This window comes from Lacerta agilis, chromosome 9 (genome assembly GCF_009819535.1).
Source record: "Lacerta agilis isolate rLacAgi1 chromosome 9, rLacAgi1.pri, whole genome shotgun sequence".
NCBI lineage: Eukaryota > Metazoa > Chordata > Lepidosauria > Squamata > Lacertidae > Lacerta > Lacerta agilis.
The window spans coordinates 63,625,837-63,646,357 of record NC_046320.1 but is presented as its reverse complement, the minus strand read 5'-3'; the positions used below and the strand labels follow the sequence as shown (position 1 = coordinate 63,646,357).

The following is a 20,521-nucleotide window of genomic DNA, read 5'->3' as shown; positions in this document are numbered from 1 at the left end:
AATAAAACGGTTTCATGTTTTTGTGTGCGCCTGTAACTCTCTGTGGTGTGCTTTTCTGGATAATGAAAAGCAGACTTATCAACTTTCCCCTACAAATAAAATAATGACTTAATAACCTGCCCTTCTTCCTTGCAGATGATTCCAGGTAAGGACTCTGTCAATTGTGGCTTCCCTTTGTCAGAAAAAGGGTGCTAACAGCATGCCCAGAGTTGTGTTGGCTATCAAAGTTGGTCAGTGTGTGCTTTTCAACAAGAGGGATGCCTTTGTTGTTTTCATTTGGTCAGAAACATCATAGAATTATAGAGTTGGAGGGACCCAAGGGTCATCTAGTCCAACCCCCTGCAATGCAGGAATCTCAACTAAAGCATCCCTGACAAATGGCCATCCAACCTCTGTTTAAAACCTCCAAGGAAGGAGAGTCTACCACCTTCTGAGGGAGTCTGTCCCACTGTCAAACAACTCTTATGGTCAGATAGTTCTTCCTGATGTTTAGTCAGAATCTCCTTTCTTGTAGCTTGAAGCCATTGGTTCGAGTCCTATCCTCTGGAGCAAAAGAAAGCCAGTTTGCTCCATCTTCCCATGTGACAGCTCTTTAGATATTTGAAGATGACTATCCTATCTCCTCTCAGTCTCCTATTGTCCAGGCTAAACATACCCAGCTCCCTCAACTATTCCTCATAAGGCTTGGTTTCCAGATCCTTGATCATCTTGGTTGCTTTCCTCTGCATGCGTTCCATCTTGTCAATATCCTTCTTAAATTGTGGTCCAAAGCACTAGACACAGCACTCACTCCATGACCAAGACCAAATAGACACTAGACTTCTGCTGATGCAGCCTGGAATAGCATCAGCTTTATTTGCTGCTGCATCACACTGTTGTCTCATGTTGAGCTTGTGATCTACTAAGACCCCTAAATCCTTTTCACATGTACTACTGGCAATCCAGGTGTCCCCCATCTTTCATTTGTGCAGCTGGTTCTTCTTGCCTAAGTGCAGAACCTTGCATTTGTCCCTATTGAAATTCCCTTCATTAGTTTTGGCCCAGTTCTCCAATCTGCGAAGGTCACCTTGAATCCTGATTCTGTTTCTGCAGCATTGGCTACCCCTCCTAGTTTGGTGTCATCTGCAAATTTGATGAGCATCCCATCAACTCGTTTATCCAAGTTGTTTATAAAGTTGTTGAATGACACTGGGCCCGAGACAGAACCCTGCAGCACCCCTCTTGTCACTTTTCCCCAGGATGATGAGGAACCACTCACCATCATCTGTAGCAGAGCCTTCTACCAAGATTACTGATACCCGTATGATGATTTAGATCCTTCATAAGCACCTGAAAGGCCACATCAAGGAGGGGGCAGTCTCCAAAGTGTGCAGATATGGCCCTAAGGCTACCAGTTGCAGATTCCTGTTCTGTAATAAACTCTTCTTTCTTTCCTGTCTTGGCCAGCCTGCAAGAAGACATGCTCAAATTGCACTGACGGGTTTGTGTGTACAGCATGCAAAGATTCGCTGCAGTTGAAGGATGGCCAGTGTGTGGCATCATGTGGTGAAGGATTCTTTCCAGGACCCCTCCAGTGCGCAGGTAAGATAGATAAATACCCAGGGCCATCTTAAGCCTATCTGGCGCCGTGGTGCAAGGATCCGTCCGGTGCCCCCCACGCCCACCTTTCCCTCCGGGTGGGCAGCAGCTGGAGGGTGGCTCCTTTGGCAGGGAGGTCTCCTGTTTAGGGACTGGTCTTGGCTCGGGTTCCATGTGGATCCCTTCCACGGGGACCCCTTGGGCTCCTTCCCGCCGCCCCGCGCCCTCCTGCAGTCCTGCGCAGTGGCAGGCTGGAGAAGCGCTCCGCCGACCAATTGCAGCACCGAGAGGAGGGGAGGCCACCGGGGATCGCGCCTGCCTCCCAGGCGGGGCGCGCACACCAGCCAGAGAGGGGCAAACAGAGGGATGAAGAGCTGATTGCTGCGCGCCTGTGTCGCTGCCACCGATCGCCTCCTCCTGCCTTCCCCCGCCCCTACTGAGCTGCCGACATGGCCCCCGGACCTCTTCCCTGGCACCCTCCAGAATGTGGCGCCGTGGTTCTATGGTTTCTATGGCTAAGACGCCCCTGTAGATACCCATGTTTGATGACATGAGTTGTTTTTGTATTCTCCTTGGTGTAGTAAGGACAGCCAGTATGGCCCAACAACAGATAGCATGTTTGTTGTGGAGCTGGTCTCAAATCCCCTCTCATCTCTGAATGACTTCTTCTCTACTATATGTTTTGAAAAGTTGTTTTTTCCTCTATGCATTTGGACACCTCTTACAATATTTCAGCCACAATGTGCATGATGGTTTCCGGAATTCAAGGAAAAGTTTTCTGCCTGTTTTTGGATACAGTTGTGTGCCATTTTGAAACAAGATGGCGGACTGAACATTAGAATTCTCGAGCAATGCTGAGTACAAGGCTGCTGGTATTTTATGTAAAAGAGATGCTTGATAACAATACAAAACAAAAATGTCAAACAGCAGCTGCTGTTATTAAACTGATACAAAAAATAAGGTTTAAAAAATAACAAGAACAATGGAAGATTTTGTATCTCAGCTGCCAATTGCCATAACTAAGTGGAAACAAAATATATGAAGAATGTTACAGGTAGGTAGCTGTGTTGGTCTGCCATAGTCAAAACAAAATAAAAAATTCCTTCCAGTAGCACCTTAGAGACCAACTAAGTTTGTTCTTGGTATAAGCTTTCATGTGCAGGCACTTAGTTGGTCTCTAAGCTGCTACCGGAAGGAATTTTTTATTTTGTTTTGTATATGAAGAATGTTAGGGTATATTGATACACACATAATTTTATTTGTATGCTGCCTTTCTACAGTTAAAACCATGCTCAGGGCAGCTTAAAACATGGAAAAATAGACAATTGCAGACATAACATAATAAAATATCAAATAATACACAACCACATTGAAATAATTTCCACATAAATCATAACATCTAAAATAATGATACAAAAAAGTTAATAAAAGCAACACAAGTACCCCAACAAAAACCCCTAAATAATACCCTGGCCATGCTAATCCATCCTAAGTCTGCAATCCTATGCTCATATACTTCCCTGGGAGTAAAACCCACTGGACTCAATGGTGCTTAATTCTGAGTACACATGCACAGGATTACACTGTAAATTAAACTCAGAACAGACCTTTTTAAATTAATGGACCTAACTTACTCATGTTCATTAATTTCAATGGGCTAACTTTGAGTAAATTGAATGCCACCCATTGTGTACAGATCTAATAACGAGCACGTTATTATGTGATTGTTGAAATTAGCCTCAAGAAAAATTGTTGTGTGTGTGTGTCTGTGTGTGTGTGTGTGTGAGAGAGAGAGTGATCAGTTGCTTTTTAGGGGTTTCCCCAGTCTCATTTAAAAGGTCATAAAGGTGAAGGTAAAGGGACCCCTGACCGTTAGGTCCAGCCGCGGACAACTCTGGGGTTGTGGCGCTCATCTTTACTGGCCGAGGGAGCCACCATACAGCTTCTGGGTCACGTGGCCAGCATGACTAAGCCACTTCTGCCGAACCAGAGCAGCGCACGGAAATGCTGTTTACCTTCCCGCTGGAGTGGTTCCTATTTATCTACTTGCACTTTGACGTGCTTTAGAACTGCTAGTTTGGCAGGAGCAGGGACCGAGCAACGGGAGCTCACCCCATCGCGGGGATTCGAACCGCTGACCTTCAGATCGGCAAGCCCTAGGCTCTGTGGTTTAACCCACAGCGCCACCCGTGTCGCTTTAAAAGGTTATATTTGGCCTAATTACCACATTGTTAACAATTGGCTCAAATTGCATTTTGCTGAGAAATCATATATTATGTGGGTAGAAAGCATTCTGCAAATAGAGCGCACTTGCGTCGGCTTGAAAAGGCATAACTCATTTTCTTTCCATGATCCAGGCGCCTTAGGAATTTAGAATGTGTTTTGGCAAAGGCTGACGGAGGGGGGAACAGGGGGAGATGAGGGCACAGAGGGAATGAGCAGGGTCTGGGCAGGACGTTTTGAGAGAGGTGGGGGAGAACATGAAACATTGGCAGCCAAGCCCAGCTCAACCCACCCCTTGTTGTTCTAATTTAATCAGAACAGTTCAAACATGTCTACTCGGAGGAAAACTCCACTGACTTCAGTGGGGCTTACTCTCAAGTCAGCTTAATTTCCCAATTCGCTGGGAAACCCCAGCTTAATTTAGGCCACAAATCCATTCTTTTAAAAAATGGTCACATTGTGAAAATCTGTAGAAAGAAGGCCCACGTTCCCCGAAATAACAGGGAGTTTTATGATCATCATGCCGTTGTCTGACAGTGTCCTGCAAACACGGATGTCCTTCCAGTGAAAAAAATTAATAGATTCACTTCTGACCCCTCGGAACCACTTGCAACATGGCGCCTTTAATAACAGCACACTTTCAGCAGCCAATATGACAGCAGGAGGTTCCCCTCTTGCTTCTAAGTGTTTCTCCATCTTTAGGCAAGATGGAATTCTGAGTAGGAAGCAGCTGGCAATCTGCATGTTGATATGGTAGCTGCATCATGCCACTACTTGCCAGCTGATTATGCCAAACACTGCCTCTGTCTGTCGCCATTTTGGGACCAACAGATCTCTGTAATTTTCAGCCTCCTGAAGCTCTGGCTGGAGAATAGAAAGCTTGAGAGGCACTGTCCTTACATGCTGTGCGACCCTGTGCATGTGTGGCTTGATAATTTGCAAATGGGTTACCAAATAGTTCTTACAACGGGCGTCAGAATTGGACAGCCCCTGGGCCAAATCACACACACGGAGACCGAAATGAGACCTGGAAGGAGTTTACATTGGCTGATACTTCACAGGGTGAGAGCTGTGGTCTCCCAAATCCTTTTTAAAGTGTCCTTCCAGCAAAACTGGTTTCATAGTGGAATTTGCTGCCAAGGAGTGTAGTGGAGTCAGTGTGGTGTAGTGGTTAAGAGTGGTAGACTCATAATCTGGGGAACCGGGTTTGTGTCTCCACTCCTCCACATGCAGCTGCTGGGTGACCTTGGGCTAGTCACACTTCTCTGAAGTCCCTCAGCCCCACTCACCTCACAGAGTGTTTGTTGTGGGGGAGGAAGGGAAAGGAGAATGTTAGCCGCTTTGAGACTCCTTCGGGTAGTGAAAAGCGGGATATCAAATCCAAACTCTTCTTCTTCTTCTTCTTCTTCTTCTTCTTCTTCTTCTTCTTCTTCAGAGGTCTTTAAGCGGAGGCTTGACAGCCATCTGTCAGGAATGCTTTGATGGTGTTTCCTGCTTGGCAGGGGGTTGGATTGGATGGCCCTTGTGGTCTCTTCCAACTCTATGATTCTATGATTCTATAGCCAGGCTGCTACCTAAAGTCCCCTTCATGTTGTCATTTTGTCTTGTGTGAGAAATGTGCTGTCTCTGGGTTCAAGGTTTTTAGAATCACGAGGTCTAGAAATTTATTGCATCTGGGGAAAGGAAGCTGGGATTTTCTAAAGATGGCATTCAATTAAAAAAACAAAAACAAACCCCACTTAGAATATGCACAGTGCACAAATCAATGTTCCTTTAGAATTTGCAAATAGTGATGGCAAAATCTGAATTTTGCACTTGCCCAGTGAACTAATGGATGGGAGTGAAACACACATAGTCTTGCACTCATAGATTGAATAGGTGGTCTTTCCCATGTGGCTGAGCAGAGCAGGCTTTCCTTCTAGTCTACATCTACTGAGTTTTACATTTTCTTTACTTGCTCGGCTCTCTTCAGCGTCTCTTAATTGTCGAGCCCCCCCCCCCCCGCAGCCAAATACGGCTATTCGTTTCACCTTATTACTGCTTTTGCGGCTCACTCGTCCCACATTTCATCCGTATTTGCACTCATGCATGTCTGCGGGAGAAAGTTGCTGGGAAAATTTCTTCTCCCTTTTCCTCCAAGGAGTTCAAGCAATTTGTTTTAGTTCTGCCTGACTGCACTTTTCTGCATAAAAAGAAGGGGGGGCCTTTAACAACCCATGGAAGAAAGTGCTGGGTTTCAGAACTTGTTCATAACTCAGTGGGCTATCCACTTCCCTCACCACGTGAGTGTTTTTGGCTTGAGGCATTAGCGGGAAGAAGACAGATTAAGCTGACATTAAGCCCCTCTCTGCACCCTCGCGCAGAGTGACTGCAAATGGATAACTTCCCCAGCGATCGCTTTTCTCTGGTGCTCAGTGCTGAAACCTCGTGAGACGACGGCCGTCCGTTAGGTCCCACGAGGTGGTGAAAAGAATTTTCCTAGCCATGCAGTCAGAAATCTGGGAAAGCATCCGAGTGGTGAGATTCCCCTCTCAGCTTGGCCACTGCTTTCCCTGCTGCCAGTCAGTCCAGATAGAACCACTGGTCTGACTCAATAAAAAGCAGGTTCCCAGTTTCCCGCTTGCTCCCACTCTTTATACAAGGGCTCTCGGGGGTCTGAAACGTAACTCCTGCACAAAGCGACGACTGCCTTTACAGTAATTGTGTTCCTTGTTGTTGGGTTTGGATTCACGAGTCCTTTGTGGTTCTGTCTGCAGGGAACCTGTTCTTTTTTTGGGTTTTAACTCTAGGTTCATCATTACCCATTTGAAATCCCTCACCTAAGGTTAATGACACTCAACTAATATAATTTCTTTTCTTTTTTTTAAATAAAAATTTATTGGGTTTCCACATCAAAAAACAGAGAACAACCGAAACAGCAAAGAAACAACAAATAATAACAACAACAAAACAGAAACTACAAACTACATCAATAAAATAAAAACAAAAAACAAATACATACCTCACCCACAGGAACACCCAACACTCCAACTATTAATCTTAATCTTATTTCCAAATCTAATTAAGGGGACTTCCCCCGTTCTCTTCTTCTGCATTCAATTCTAATTTACTTTAGTAACTATTCTACCTATTTTAACAATTCTTTCACCAATATTCATAGTCTTCATCTCAACATCTTATGTCTTTTAACTTCTAAATCAAAATACAACATCTTAATACAAATCTTAACTTCTTATAACCTTCAACTAATATAATTTCGCGCACATCCACCCCCCCCCCCCCAATGCAAAGGATAAGGCATAAGAGTGGGAGCAAGTCCGTGAGCAGCTGGAGGGCAATTTCAGGTGGGAGAGGCAGGTTTGAATCTGTGGGCATGTTCAGAGTTGAAGGGGAGACCTGCCAGTTATTATCCATTTCCAACTTTTCTTTCCCCGTTTCATCAAGAAGCAACCACGTACCTCTTTAATCATTCCTTCCCCGCTCACCCCACGACATGTTTTCTTCCAGAATGAAGATCTGTGCGCAAACTAATTTGCTATGGCTCTTTCTTCCTTGACAGACACTTCTTTGAAAGAACTATAAATGCATTGGAAAGCGGAAATTGGAACTCTGTAGAGAACATTAACTGCACAATTAATACTCAAAGGAACCATGGGTGACAGGGGGAGCGGGTTACAGCATGGGGAACTGCATGTCTCAGAGGGGCAGCTTTCTCCATGCTGTCCGCTGAACCTCAGCTACAGGTTCAGACTCCATGCAGATGTTGGTAAAAACAACAACATTACGAACAGGGGGGGGGTCAACAGGGCTGCCAACACAGGGGCCTGAAGCAGGGTTTCCCCCCAGACTAAGAGAGAGACTGGGGAGCCTGGAAGCTCGGTTCTCTCTGATTCACCATGCTTGGTTTCAGCACAGGTTAAAATTTAGTTAGATCTTCCGTTAGTCTCCAGAACCGCCCAGACGAAAAAGAGACATTGCAGAGTGAAGTGTGGGCAGGGGGTGGGGAGGAATCGATAGTTGCTAGGATTTATTTATTTCTTTAAAAGCAGCCTAGGATAAATTGCCTCGCCGGCTTTCCTCGTGGGCGCAGCAGCTCAAATTGCACAACAGCTGCTATTGTATTTGGGCATATGTGTGTGTGTTTGTTGTTGTTGTTGTTTAGTCGTGTCCGACTCTTCGTGACCCCATGGGCCAGAGCACGCCAGGCACTCCTGTCTTCCACTGCCTCCCGCAGTTTGGTCAGACTCATGTTGGTAGCTTCGAGTGTGTGTGTGTATATATGTGTATATATATGGAAAATTGGCACTTGATGTGCTGATCAGATTCTCAGTGCCTTTTCTCTTTAGAAAAGACTGTGATTGGCTTTTAGGGCAGATTAATGATTAGGTTGGATGCTTCACAACGGCGATGCTCTCAATAGACCTCACAGTGGAATTCGGAAAGGTTGCAGTTGGCGCTGTAGCTTTCTTCTGTATCTCCCCCCCCCCCCCCGTAAACCTGCTTGGGTTAGCAGAACTTTTCCCTCTCCTTAGTTGCTCTGAACCCTCCGGCACCACTGCCAACCAGCACCAATCATTGAGCGTTGGATGGGGAATGACAGTCCTGAGCTGAGACTCTCTGTACCTGTTCACATGCTTCCTCGGTCACGTGAGGGACACCTTAGGAGTGTGTGTTATGCAAGGCAATCCCAAGGGAGATATCGATCCTATGGACCTTTCCTATTTGATCTGCGCCGTCCACGCAGCACTAAATATAGACATCCTGATCCCAGCTAGGGAAGAGCCTTGCAACGATTTCTGCTTTTAAAACCGTCCAATAAGGAGGGAACGAAAAGGTTAGTGAGGGGAATGGATCTGAGAAACAAGGCAATTTGAGCAGGCTTGTTTCCTAATTATGGTTCCTGCACCTCGCTGTCCTCATTTGGCCTGCAAATTGAGACAGACACCTCCTCTCTCTCTTCTCTGGAGTTGAGCCAGCTCTGGAGTTTTAAGTGTGAGATCATCATTGTGGCTAATAATGGTCCTTAGATACATCCTTTCACAATCCTTTTGTCTGTTTATGAATCCTTCTGATGAGGGCAGTTGTTCCCTTGCGATCTGATATGGTAGGATCCCAGTTTGTGTTCCAAAGAAAGGGTCATTATTAAACCGTCTATATGGCACTTTATGAAGTAGGATAAGCAGAAGTCAACATCTCTGCTCCAAGGAACTGAACTATCTAAAGCAAGGGTGGGGAACCTCAGACCCAGAGCTCAAATTCACCCCTCCGAGTCTCTCTTTATCTTGCCCTCTGGATTCTCCTGGGCCACACCCCCTTTCCCCAGGCTGTGCCCTCACTGCAGCGGCTTTGCATACTCCTTGAGTGTTTTTGCTTGACTGAAATGTCATACCATGCGATAGGAAACAGCCCCAAACCAAAACACCACCTTCCATGGCATGAGACTGTGACCCCCAAAAAGTGCTTTTCCCAGGCACAGCACCCCAAAATGCATGTTTTGGGGAAATGTGCAAGATTGCTACCCCCCAAAAGCGATCTTGCATGGTGCCCCAAAATGCCCATTTTGGGTCTCCATTCCTGAAAAAAGTGCATCCCAAAATCACACAAGATTGCAGTGGCCATTTTGACCACTGCCCTCTCACGAGGAAAAATGGGTTGTCCTGTTTTTTTCTGGGGCATTTGACGGATATGGAGTGTGTACCTGAACTCTGATTATTCCAGTGTGTGTGTGTGTGTGTGTGTGTGTGTGTGTGTAGAAACTAGCCAGCTGTACAAAGGTAAAATTTGCATTTATTTCTCCACCCACTTTTGCTTCTCTGGCCCTGCTCACCACTGGAATGTGACCCTTGAGTTTAAATACTCCTGATTTCAATGCAGTTCAGCATTTAATGCAACTAATGGGAGGCAGAGTCAGGCAGCCACTGCAGGCAGAGTCTTACTTACTTTGGCTTTTCTCCCCATCTTTCTCCCTTGGGCATTTCAGCCATTCTCAGACACAAGCATCAGATATTCAAGAAAAGTTGGCAGCATCCAACACCTAGATGTGCCTATGATTATTCGGGTGTGCTTATGCCAAGAGACAGAGGCGGAAAAGACACCAGGGAGTCTCTGTGTGATAGGAAGCCTGTGAATATAGAATCGTAGAATTGTAGAGTTGGAAGGGACCCAATGCCAGGTTTAGGACTGGATTTTAGGGTGCAGAAAAAATGGTACGGGGTCTCTTGCCCCCTTACCTTGCCCTAGTGATCAACCTCTCTCGAATAATTTGTTTCTGTTAGTGACTAGGCTCTATCCTACGAGCTGAGATTTAAACGGCTGCATGTGAGAGCTGCTTGCTAATCTCATTTCTGAATTATGCTTTGATCCCTGGTATCTTTTTCCTATGGGAAGATTAAAGAGCCTTACGTGGAGCTCCCAGGAGGCCCAACGTCCAGAGACTAACCAGGCCGAGATCTGCTTAGCTTTAATAATACACCTGCAACCCATGCCCTACGATCATAAAACGATAAAGGAGCCCTGTCATATCATAATGGTAGCTATGTTCTACCCTGATCCTGGCCCAGTTTGTATAATTTATACCTTTATAAAATGCCTAAAGGTACGCTAGCAAATTACCAGCCCTGCAAATTGCCAATGTAGGATTCTCACCCTCTGGGCTGGTTTTTATATATCCATTCCTTTCCCCCCGGACAAGTCGGGAGCAAATGTCACCAGGGGTTCACTCCTGTCTGTCTAGCAAGCAAAGACGTGCCCTGTTGAGGAACAATAAAAGTTCAGAACATCTTCAGGACAAAACTTGTGCGTAATCAATTTAAAAAAGCAACAATACCTAAAACTAAAGAGATTTTGCGGTGTTTGTGTTAGCGCTGGCTGCACATGACTTAACATGCCACAGCCGTACTGAATGCCAGAGATAAATCTCTCTTGTTCTGCACAGATGATAGCAGCATGTTGTCTCCCTCCACCCGCTGTGCTCCCTATGCGTATCTTCTTGTAGATCTGATGTCCATAACTTCCCTTTATTTCATTGTGCACAGTTCAGCATGAACTGCTGCCTCTCCCAGAAAACAGACACATATCTGTTGCTGCTGCAAGCTGGCTTTTAGCTCCACAATGAGTCACCTCTCCAAAAGTGTATGAGAAATGAAGGTCTACCAGGCTTGCATGTTGAGCAGGAATGATGATGATAATAATAATAATAATAATAATAATAATAATAATAATAATAATAATAATGTAAACAGATGGAACCTGCAACAAAACTCTTATGTATTCAGTGGTTTGTGTTTGCCTGAGCTTGAGTCTGGGCTCCTGTGTTCTGATTCGATACATGATGTCCAATCACAGAACATTTCAGGATTTGGGCCTCTGCCATTGGCGCTTGAACTCTGAGTCGTGATTCGCAGCTTGGAAGTTTAGACAGCCAATCACGTTGGGGGTGGGAGTGGCCCAGGCTTTCAGAAATGTATGTAAGCAGTTGCTTTGCCCCTGTTTCCCAGTGATTTAGTTCAGCAAAGGTTCTTGCTGTTATCCCTGTGTCCTGCCTCGTGGGAACCCACCTACACTTAAAAAACAATGCAGTTCGGGTGGTCCTGCTCAGTGTTCCAGCCATGCCTCTTCCAGGATACTCCATTCAACTCCCATGAACTCTTCCCTCCCCATTTTCTGATTCCCTGCCGCCTAACAAAACACTCGCCATTCCGTGGCCACTGAGTATTCTCAGTCCCCGTTGGGCCATTTGGGGTGATTCTTTTGTCTTCTTTATTTCATACCTCTAAAGAGTTCTTTTTCTTCTTCTGCAAGCCTTAGTTTCGCTGAGCATGCTGACGCCTACACAGCTGATATAACTCAGCCCCTGATTTTGCTCTTGGTGTGTGTATGATATTAGTTACACTAAAACTGCATAGACCAGCTGCAGGCGAGACATGAGATTGAACACACACCAATAAGGTTTTGGCCTGTACCGAAACAGTAATATCTAAAGGTGATTTGGTTTCCCTGTTTGACCATCCTCCATAGCTTCTGGTAGCTCGACATGCAGAAAATAGCCAGGGAATCTTTCCACTGAATGGGGACGTATGTTTTCACATGTCTGTGGGACACGCTACTGTTTATAAACCTTTGCTACAAGGGCAGGCTGAGAAGTTAGCAATCCTACAAGGGAGGTTTCCAATGTCCAGTGACTGGATGAAGCAACTCCGTTATTGGCTGACCTGCAAACATTTTTTTTTTTAACTTCAGCTTGCCATGAATCCTGCGCTACTTGCTGGGGCCCAAATGCTAACAATTGCTTCACCTGCAAAGACCCGTCTGACGTGTTACGGGAAGGTTCCTGCGTTGCAAGTTGTGGCCAGGGGTTCTACATCCAGGATGGCGTTTGCAAAGGTAAAAAAAAAAAAAAAAAGCTTCAAGCTGTCTAGTGGCCTTCATTTGTTTTTGGTTTTTTTCTATTGCAGAGTTCTTCAAGTGAAACTGGTATCCATTTTTGTGTTTCACATTTTGGTAGGAGTCCCCGGGGGGGGGGGGGGGAATGGCTTCCTTTAGAGCAGGGGTGGGGAATTGCCTGGGAGTCCTTTCTGGGCTGCCAGGGCATTTTACCTAAACCATATCCGCATATGGAGAGAACCAGTGGATTCACGACATCGAGGACTCACCCTCAGTTCTCTTCGGCATCTCCACAAGCAAAGTGACAGTCAGGGAAACTCTGCTCCCTGAGAGCCATTGCTGGTGTAGCGGTTAATAGCGGTAGACTCATAATCTGGTGAACCAGGTTCGCGTCTCCGCTCCTCCACATGCAGTTGCTGGGTGACCTTGGGCTGGTCACACTTCTCTGAAGTCTCTCAGCCCCACTCACCTCACAGAGTGTTTGTTGTGGGGGAGGGAGGGAAAGGAGAATGTTAGCCGCTTTGAGACTCCTTCGGGTAGTGATAAAGCGGGATATCAAATCTGAACTGTTCTTCTTCTTCTTCCATTCCCTCAGTGAAACTCTTTATCCAAGCCAGGAGGAGTTATCCAACATTGTATTGGTATAGATTTAAGGGGGGTGGGGCGGGAATCTCCCTGAACTCCAGAAATTAATGTCAGGGTTTTCGATTAACTGGCATTTGATTAATATGGATTAAAGTGCAGAACTGCACCAGATAGGGAATTCAGGGTATTCCTTGGCTGGCTTATGCAAATCAGCCCGGTTGGCTCCATGAGGAGCAAACCTGTTAACATGACAAAAGGTGTTGATGAGCCCAGTGCAGGAATTATGTATAAGCTAAACAAGCTATAGGTTAGGGCCCCACTCTCTTTGGGGGGGGGGGGAATTTCAAGGACAGAAAAAAACTGGATGCACATTTCCAAAATATAAGATAAAAAACAAATAAAATAAAATCTACATACAGCAACAGTGTTTTGTGTTGTGTAGGCTCCTATGATGTAAGTCAGGGGTCAGCAAACTTTTTCAGCAGGTGGCCAGTCCACTGTCCCACAGACCTTATGGGGGACTATATTTTGAAGGGGGGGGAAGAATGAATTCCTATGCCCCACAAATAACCCAGAGATGCATTTTAAATAAAAGGACACATTCTACTCATGTAAAAACACGCTGATTCCTGGACTGTCTGCAGGCCGGATTAAGAAGGTGATTGGGCTGGATCTAGCCCCCGGACCTTAGTTTGCCTACCCATGATGTAAGTAATGGGCCCCCAATCATTTTTAGTTGGCGCTTAATAATTATTTCATTATTAATATACTTCTTAATTGTATTTCACTATTAATATACTTCCTCTTAATAGCATTTCAGTTCAACATTTACTTTGATAAAATACATATTTTGTTATGTGCAAATGGCTTTAGATACCTATTAGGTCTGTAAATTACCATATAGCATATAGTCAACACACAAAAAATGCAACAATTTGTTGTTGACAAAGGACAGCTGGACATATAAAGGGCCCCATTATCTTCAGTAGCTTAGGGCCTCATCAAACCTAAATCCAGCCGTGGATGAGCCATTGGGGAGTGACTTGTTACCAAGGCGATGGGGTGTATGTTTTAGGGGACAGGAAAAGGGTTTATGGGAAGAAGAAGCAGAAGGAAGAGCTGTGTGGTGTAGTGTGGTGTAGTGGTTAAGAGCGGTAGGCTCGTAATCTGGGGAACCGGGTTCGTGTCTCCACTCCTGCACATGCAGCTGCTGGGTGACCTTGGGCTAGTCACACTTCTCTGAAGTCTCTCAGCCCCACTCACCTCACAGAGTGTTTGTTGTGGGGGAGGAAGGGAAAGGAGATTGTGAGCCGCTTTGAGACTCCTTCGGGTAGTGAAAAGCGGGATATCAAATCCAAACTCTTCTTCTTCTTCTTCTTCTGAGATCCCTCTTTGGAAGAGGTTGACTGCAGGCAGCTTGCATTGTTGCCTCTTGGAATGACCATGCCGTAAGACCTGGACTCCCTTCATGCAGACTGAAGGTGTAAATAGGTGAAGAAACCATTTTTTCGTAAAGCGCGACAGTCTCCGCCACCTATTCAATTCCCCAAAGGAGAATAGACCCTGTGTGAGTGTCTGGGACCCCTTGGGCTCCTGCCATCGCTCGCAGAGAGAGGGACTGGCCCCCAACTTTTGTACCAGTGTTTCCCCTCCACTCTTCTTTATTCTCCGCCTTCCTTCCACATTTCCATTCTGTATTTTTTTAAAAAATTACACCAGCAGCAGTCTTTAGTCCCCATAATGATGAAAAATTGCACAACTGGAAATTAACTGTTGGCAAGGTCTGTTCCTGCACCTTTCCCATGCGTGGTCTTGTGCAACTTGAAAATATGTTCCTTTATGCTTTCATTGCTGCTCAGCAATCAAGAGAACCTCCGATCTTTCAGCATCTGATTGTTTATAATAACCAAGCTCTCTTTAGAAAGGAGTGGCGTTTTTAGTACCAGCAATGTATGCTATCGGGCATGTCTATCCTCAGCCGAGAAACCAACCCTTTCACCCAGATAATGTTATGATTACGGTCTGTCTAAGCAAGGATTCCTTGCACACAGGCGTCTTGGGTTTCAGGACTACCTATCCCTGGGGCAGAAGTAGAAAGCAAGAGGGATTGTTGCAGTTGCAGAGATTGCTGGCAAAAACCACAGTTGCCAACTTTTTCACTGGGCTTGCTTCTTTAACTTCTTCACCCCTTGCCTTTTCCTGTAAGACCAATTGTAGTCGTTAACAATCGTCAACAGGTTTACTGCACCAATCAGCCAATCACCCATTCTTACCACCCTTCTCCAATTCCCCTCCCCACCCTCTCACTATATATAAGGGTCTGGTGACTTCTGTTTCAGTGTATCTGAAGAAGTGTGCACGCACACGAAAAATCATACTAATAACAAACTTAGTTAGTCTCTAAGGTGCTACTGGAAGGATTTTTTTTAAATATTTTGTTTCGACTATGGCAGACCATAGGGTGGCGCTGTGGGTTAAACCACAGAGCCTAGGGCTTGCTGATCAGAAGGTCGACGGTTCGAATCCCTGCGACGGGGTGAGCTCCCGTTGCTCGGTCCCTGCTCCTGCCCACCTAGCAGTTCGAAAACATGTCAAAGTGCAAGTAGATAAATAGGTACCGCTCTGGCAGGAAGGTAAACGGCTTTTCCGTGCGCTGCTCTGGTTTGCCAGAAGTGGCTTAGTCATGCTGGCCACATGACCCGGAAGCTGTACGCCAGCTCCCTTGGCCAGTAAAGCAAGATGAGCGCCGCAACCCCAGAGTCAGACACGACTGGACCTAATGGTCAGGGGGCCCTTTACCATTACCTTTATGGCAGACCAACCTGTAACTTTTTCAACTCTGGCTGGAAGGAAAGCAGATGGGGGTGGACAGAGATTGCAGGGCAAAACCAAAAAGGGTTGAGCACTCCTTATAGGGTGGCCACTTAGGCATTGCCCAAAAGGGAAGGCTTCAGTTTGCATTGCATTGCATATGTTAATTTATATGCTTAGATGCAAATTGAGAAAGAAGTGCTATGATTTAAATGGAAACATGGTACATCTCCCCATAGTTAGGAAGGCTGACCAGGAGTGCTTGCTCAGTCTGCTTTCCAGGTGTTACCTGTTGATAGAGGGACGCAGGTGGCGCTGTGGTCTAAACCACTGAGCCTCTTGGGCTTGCCGATCAGAAGGTCGGCAGTTCGAATCCCTGCAACGGGGTGAGCTCCCGTTGCTCGGTCCCAGCTCCTGCCAACCTAGCAGTTCAAAAGCACACACCGGTGCAAGTAGATAAATTGGTACCGCTGTGGCGGGAAGGTAAACAGTATTTCCGTGCGCTCCAGAAGCAGTGTAGTCCTGCTGGCCGCATGACCCGGAAAGCTGGCCGCATGACCCGGAAAGTTAGATGAGCGCCACAACCCCATAGTCACCTTTGAGTGGACTTAACCATCCAGGGGTCCTTTACCTTTACCTTACCTGTTGATAGACTGCTGCAAACCTCCCTCCTCCCTGCTCTCCCTTCTGAGGGGGCCTTTATCTTTCAGTTGGATTCGGACTGGGCAGCCCTTCCAGCAGAGGGTGCCTTCAAACCGAAGGGGTTCCCCTCACAGCCCTTGATATAGTGGTGTGTCCTACGCCAAATTCCTTTTGCTTCTCCATTAGTATACATTGCAACCTGCTCCTGCTGTTTTGCAGCTATTTAATAGGGTTGGTTTGGGTTGGCCAGCTGCGTTCGGTCCTTAGAATGTTTTACTCTCCAGGGCTAATCAGATAACCCTTGGTGCATGCCTATAAAAGCTCTGGAGCAACAAGCCTAAAATAAACGTTAGGAAGAACTTTCTGATGGTAAGAGCTGTTTGAAAGTGAAACAGTCTCTCTTGGAAAGGGGTAGACTGTCCTTCCTTGGAGGTTTTTAAGCAGAGGTTGGATGGCCATCTGTCATGGTTGCTTTAGTTGTGATTCCTGCATTGCAGGAGGTTGAACCAGACGATTCTTGGGGTCCTTTCCAACCCTACACGTGGCCTTCAATATGCTTGACTCCCTCCTTTTTTGGGGTGGGGGGAAGGGTCATGGTAGTTCTCGGCAGCCAGCCAAACAATGCGGTTCATATGTGGTTAACTGGATGTGACCAACTTGGTGAGCCCTGCTTTACCTCCCCTTTTGAAAACACCCGGCAATTTATGGTATGTGGCTCTTGTGCTTTATTAATAGTATAAATATTTATAAAATAATTTATATGACCCTTCTTTGGGTGTAGCCCACCCAAAATGGCTTATGGTTTCATTAATAAATTTTAAAAGCCACACACGGTGTAAAAAAACAATGGCAGCAGTATTAAGAGCCATCTAAAAACCTGTTGTAACAAGCAGATGGAATGGACACCGTATTTTTAATTCCCCTTCTTAAAATAAGGCCCTGAGAGGATGCCCTGGCCTTATTTAAGGGGTGGGGGGGGAGAGCATTCTGGAAAAGGAGGGCTTTAAAAAAAAACCTGAAAATCCTGCAGAATTGAGACTATGTACACCAAACTTGATACGACTTTTCTTGCTTTCCCCCTCCCTTTGCCTGTTGCAACTCACAACTGGTATTATTGACTTCGTTAGCCTGCAACGAGACCTGCGATAAATGTTACTCAGACCGGCCCAGATGCTCAGCCTGTCCTTCGGGCGGACTTTTGCACGGCGGGGGCTGCGTGTCGGAATGCCCCGGCGGCTACTACTACGCAGAAAGTTCTCAAAGATGCAGAGGTGAGGCTTGCTTTGAATTAATTCATTTCATTTATAGACTTGCATCCCGCACGGTCATCAAAAGAGCCCAGGCGGCGGAGGCCGCGCATCCATTAAACACAAATCGACGGGCGGTTGAGGCCTGTGTCAGAAAAGCCCTGCGTAAGCAAGAATAGTCTCAAATGGGTGGCTGGAGCAAAGTATTGGTGGTGTTTGCTTCCTTGTAATAGAAAGGAGTCCCACAACCTAAGCATTAAATGCCCTCTGCCTTGCAGATCCAAGGCAGATGTCATGTTTGCAGCCTTATTTGTGCCTCTCTGTCTGAATGTAAAGATTAGATTTACAGGGCACTGCCTGCAGGAAAATGTAAAGATGTTTTGTGTCTGTTTTTCTATTATTTTTTTAAAACTTACTATTTATTCTGAAGATGTATATACAAAATCTGCGGTTGATTTACAGAAAAAGAATCAAAGTACAGTAAGATATGCACTAAGTTCAGAATACAATTAATACATTTTGAATGTGTCATTTAAAACAGCCACTGAACAAAGTAGCGCTCTCAAACATCTCCAATATACCTGAGTAAACAACCAAGCTTTTAGGGGACTTTTCCCCCCCTCCCCCTCCCCTCCCACCCTCCCCTCTGGTCAGACCTTCGTTCTTCAGATCTTTAACCATGTACACAGTCTGTTCATTCGAGCTTGTATGATTGGGTTGGCTTCACCCCTTTCTATCCAATTCCTGTAAATTGCCCATTTATTTGTAATTCTTTGGCATTTATTTTCCCAACTATCCTCTGCCGCTATCTGTGCAAATATTTCAGATTGTACGTATTCAAAAACATAATCATTCCATTTTCCCATTTCCCATTTAGCCTTTTCTTTCCATCCCAGTGCAATAACTTTTTCTATTGATACACACACACACACACACACACACACACCACTGTTTGCAGTATCCTTCCCAGTGACCTCTGGGAGATGTTAAAGTTACTGATCTGATTCTGTTGGAGATTTATTCATGCACACAGCTGTTGCGTTATATTGTTGTTCCGTATGATTGTATTTTTATCGTTTGCTGTTGTAAGCTGTCCCGAGGATGCTAATGAGCACCGAAGGGTAGGGAATACATTTTAGAAACGGATAATAATTAAAAAGTGAGCCTTTGCTTTAAAAAAAAAATAAAAAAAAAATACTTGCGCCATTTCTAAATTGCAGGAAGATTCTAAAGGCTTTATAGCTACGCAGGATAAACAGCTGTCAAATCCAAGCTGGGCCATCTTTCTGGGGGAAATGAGAGCAGTCACTCAGACACAGACATTTAGGTGATTCCTTTAGCGTTCTTTCATTGGTGTTCTCAGCCTTTCTGACTGTCAATCCAACAGCTCGCCATGGAATAGGGCTTCTCAGATTTCTGACAGCTCGGCAATTTAGGCTGCCATTACCTGGGTGCAAGTCCCTTTGAACGCAGTGCGGGGCCAACTTCTGAGCAAAGATGCATCAGATCGGGCTGTTCTTCTGGCTTGAAAGTGAAGGAACATTCCACTCAAAACTGTATCAAGTGTACAGTGGAAATGATGATTTACATTTGTGTTTGTTGCTTGATTAGCTGTCTGTCACTCAGTTTCTTCGTTACGGTGAATGGCTGGCATTCAAAAAATAAACTGCGCAAGTACTGTACAGTGGGACCTCGGGTTGCGGACATGATCCGTTCCGGGGTGCCGTTTGCACCCCAAAAATTCCGCAACCCGAGCGGCGATATCGCGCTTCTGCGCATGCACAGATTGCGCGATGAAACCCAGATGTAAACATTTCCGGGTTTGCCGCGTTCGTGACCCGCGCCGTTCGCAACCCGCGCCGTTCGCAACCCGCAGTGAATGCAACACGAGGTAGTGCCAAAGAAACAAACTAGAGACCCATAACAATAAAATTATTAGTGACTATGCTGTAAAATGCTAGGCACAGAGAACATAATAAGCTTGCTAAAATCAGTCCCTAGAGAGTTTTACCTGCAGCAACACAATATTTAGCCACCCTGGAAGAAAAATGCATTCTGAGCCGAAAGAATTAAGAAAGCATAAAAATGCATCTGATCGTCCTGGGAATTCACATAAAAAGGGTTCAGTGAAAATCTTATATATATATCACGATAAAAGGAACAACGCAGAAGAACGTGATCCATCGATTCTGCCTCTTTGTTATTCACAGAGGCGTTTAAGTTGACAGTAGGGGATTTCTTTTTTCTTTTCTTCCTTTTTTTGGAAACTCCCTTCCAGAACTTCTGAAGGAAGAACATTTAAATGCACCAGAGTAAAGGCTCTGTGATGTTTTCGAACAGAGAGCTTGAACCCTAGGCTTGAAATCCCCTCCCGATTGCAAGGACAGAAGCTCAGAGCAGTGACTGATTGATTGATTGATTTGCCTGAGGTGAAGAACAAAATGGCACCCCTTTCCATTCTATGTTCAGAAGCTGCCTTGCCTTTGAGTCTTATTTAAACACCGGAATCTGAGGGCTGATTTAGCAGGCCATGTGGTGCACACAGTGCTGACCTTGCCTAGGCCCAGTATACCTGAAGGAGCATCTCCACCCCCATCATTCTGCCAGGACTCTGAGGGCCTTCTGGCAGTTCCCTCACTGCGAGAGCTGAGGTTACAGGGAAACAGGCAGAGGAGAGGGCCTTCTCGGTAGTGGCGCCCACCTTGTGGAATGCCCTCCCATCAGATGTCAAGGAAATAAACAACTATCTGACTTTTAGATGACATCTGAAGGCAGCCCTGCATAGGGAAGTTTTTAATGTTTGACTGTGTTTTCCTGTGGCTTTATAATTTCTTGGAAGCCACCCTGAGTGGCTGGGGCAACCCAGTCAGATGGGCGGCATATAGATATTATTTATTTATTTATTTATTTATTTAGCATTATTAGCATTATTTTCTTTGACACCTTACTGCCACTGCCCCCCCCCCCAAGCATCTGAGATGGATGCATCCTCTCTAATGATATGGCTGGCCCTACAAATAACTTCCTGCCGTTAGAGAAAGATTCCTCCATTT

At 45.6% G+C, this 20,521-nt stretch overlaps 1 protein-coding gene across 1 annotated transcript in view; it reads left to right on the top strand.

The window, feature by feature from the left end:
• Nucleotides 1-20,521, top strand: part of FRAS1 (Fraser extracellular matrix complex subunit 1) — a 306,274-nt gene that overhangs the window by 143,226 nt on the left and 142,527 nt on the right. Inside the window, exons 13-15 of the mRNA XM_033159574.1 lie at nt 1,447-1,581; nt 12,040-12,183; nt 17,349-17,492. Of these exons, the coding sequence (XP_033015465.1) occupies nt 1,447-1,581; nt 12,040-12,183; nt 17,349-17,492 (423 nt within the window). The remainder of the gene's footprint in view (nt 1-1,446; nt 1,582-12,039; nt 12,184-17,348; nt 17,493-20,521) is intronic.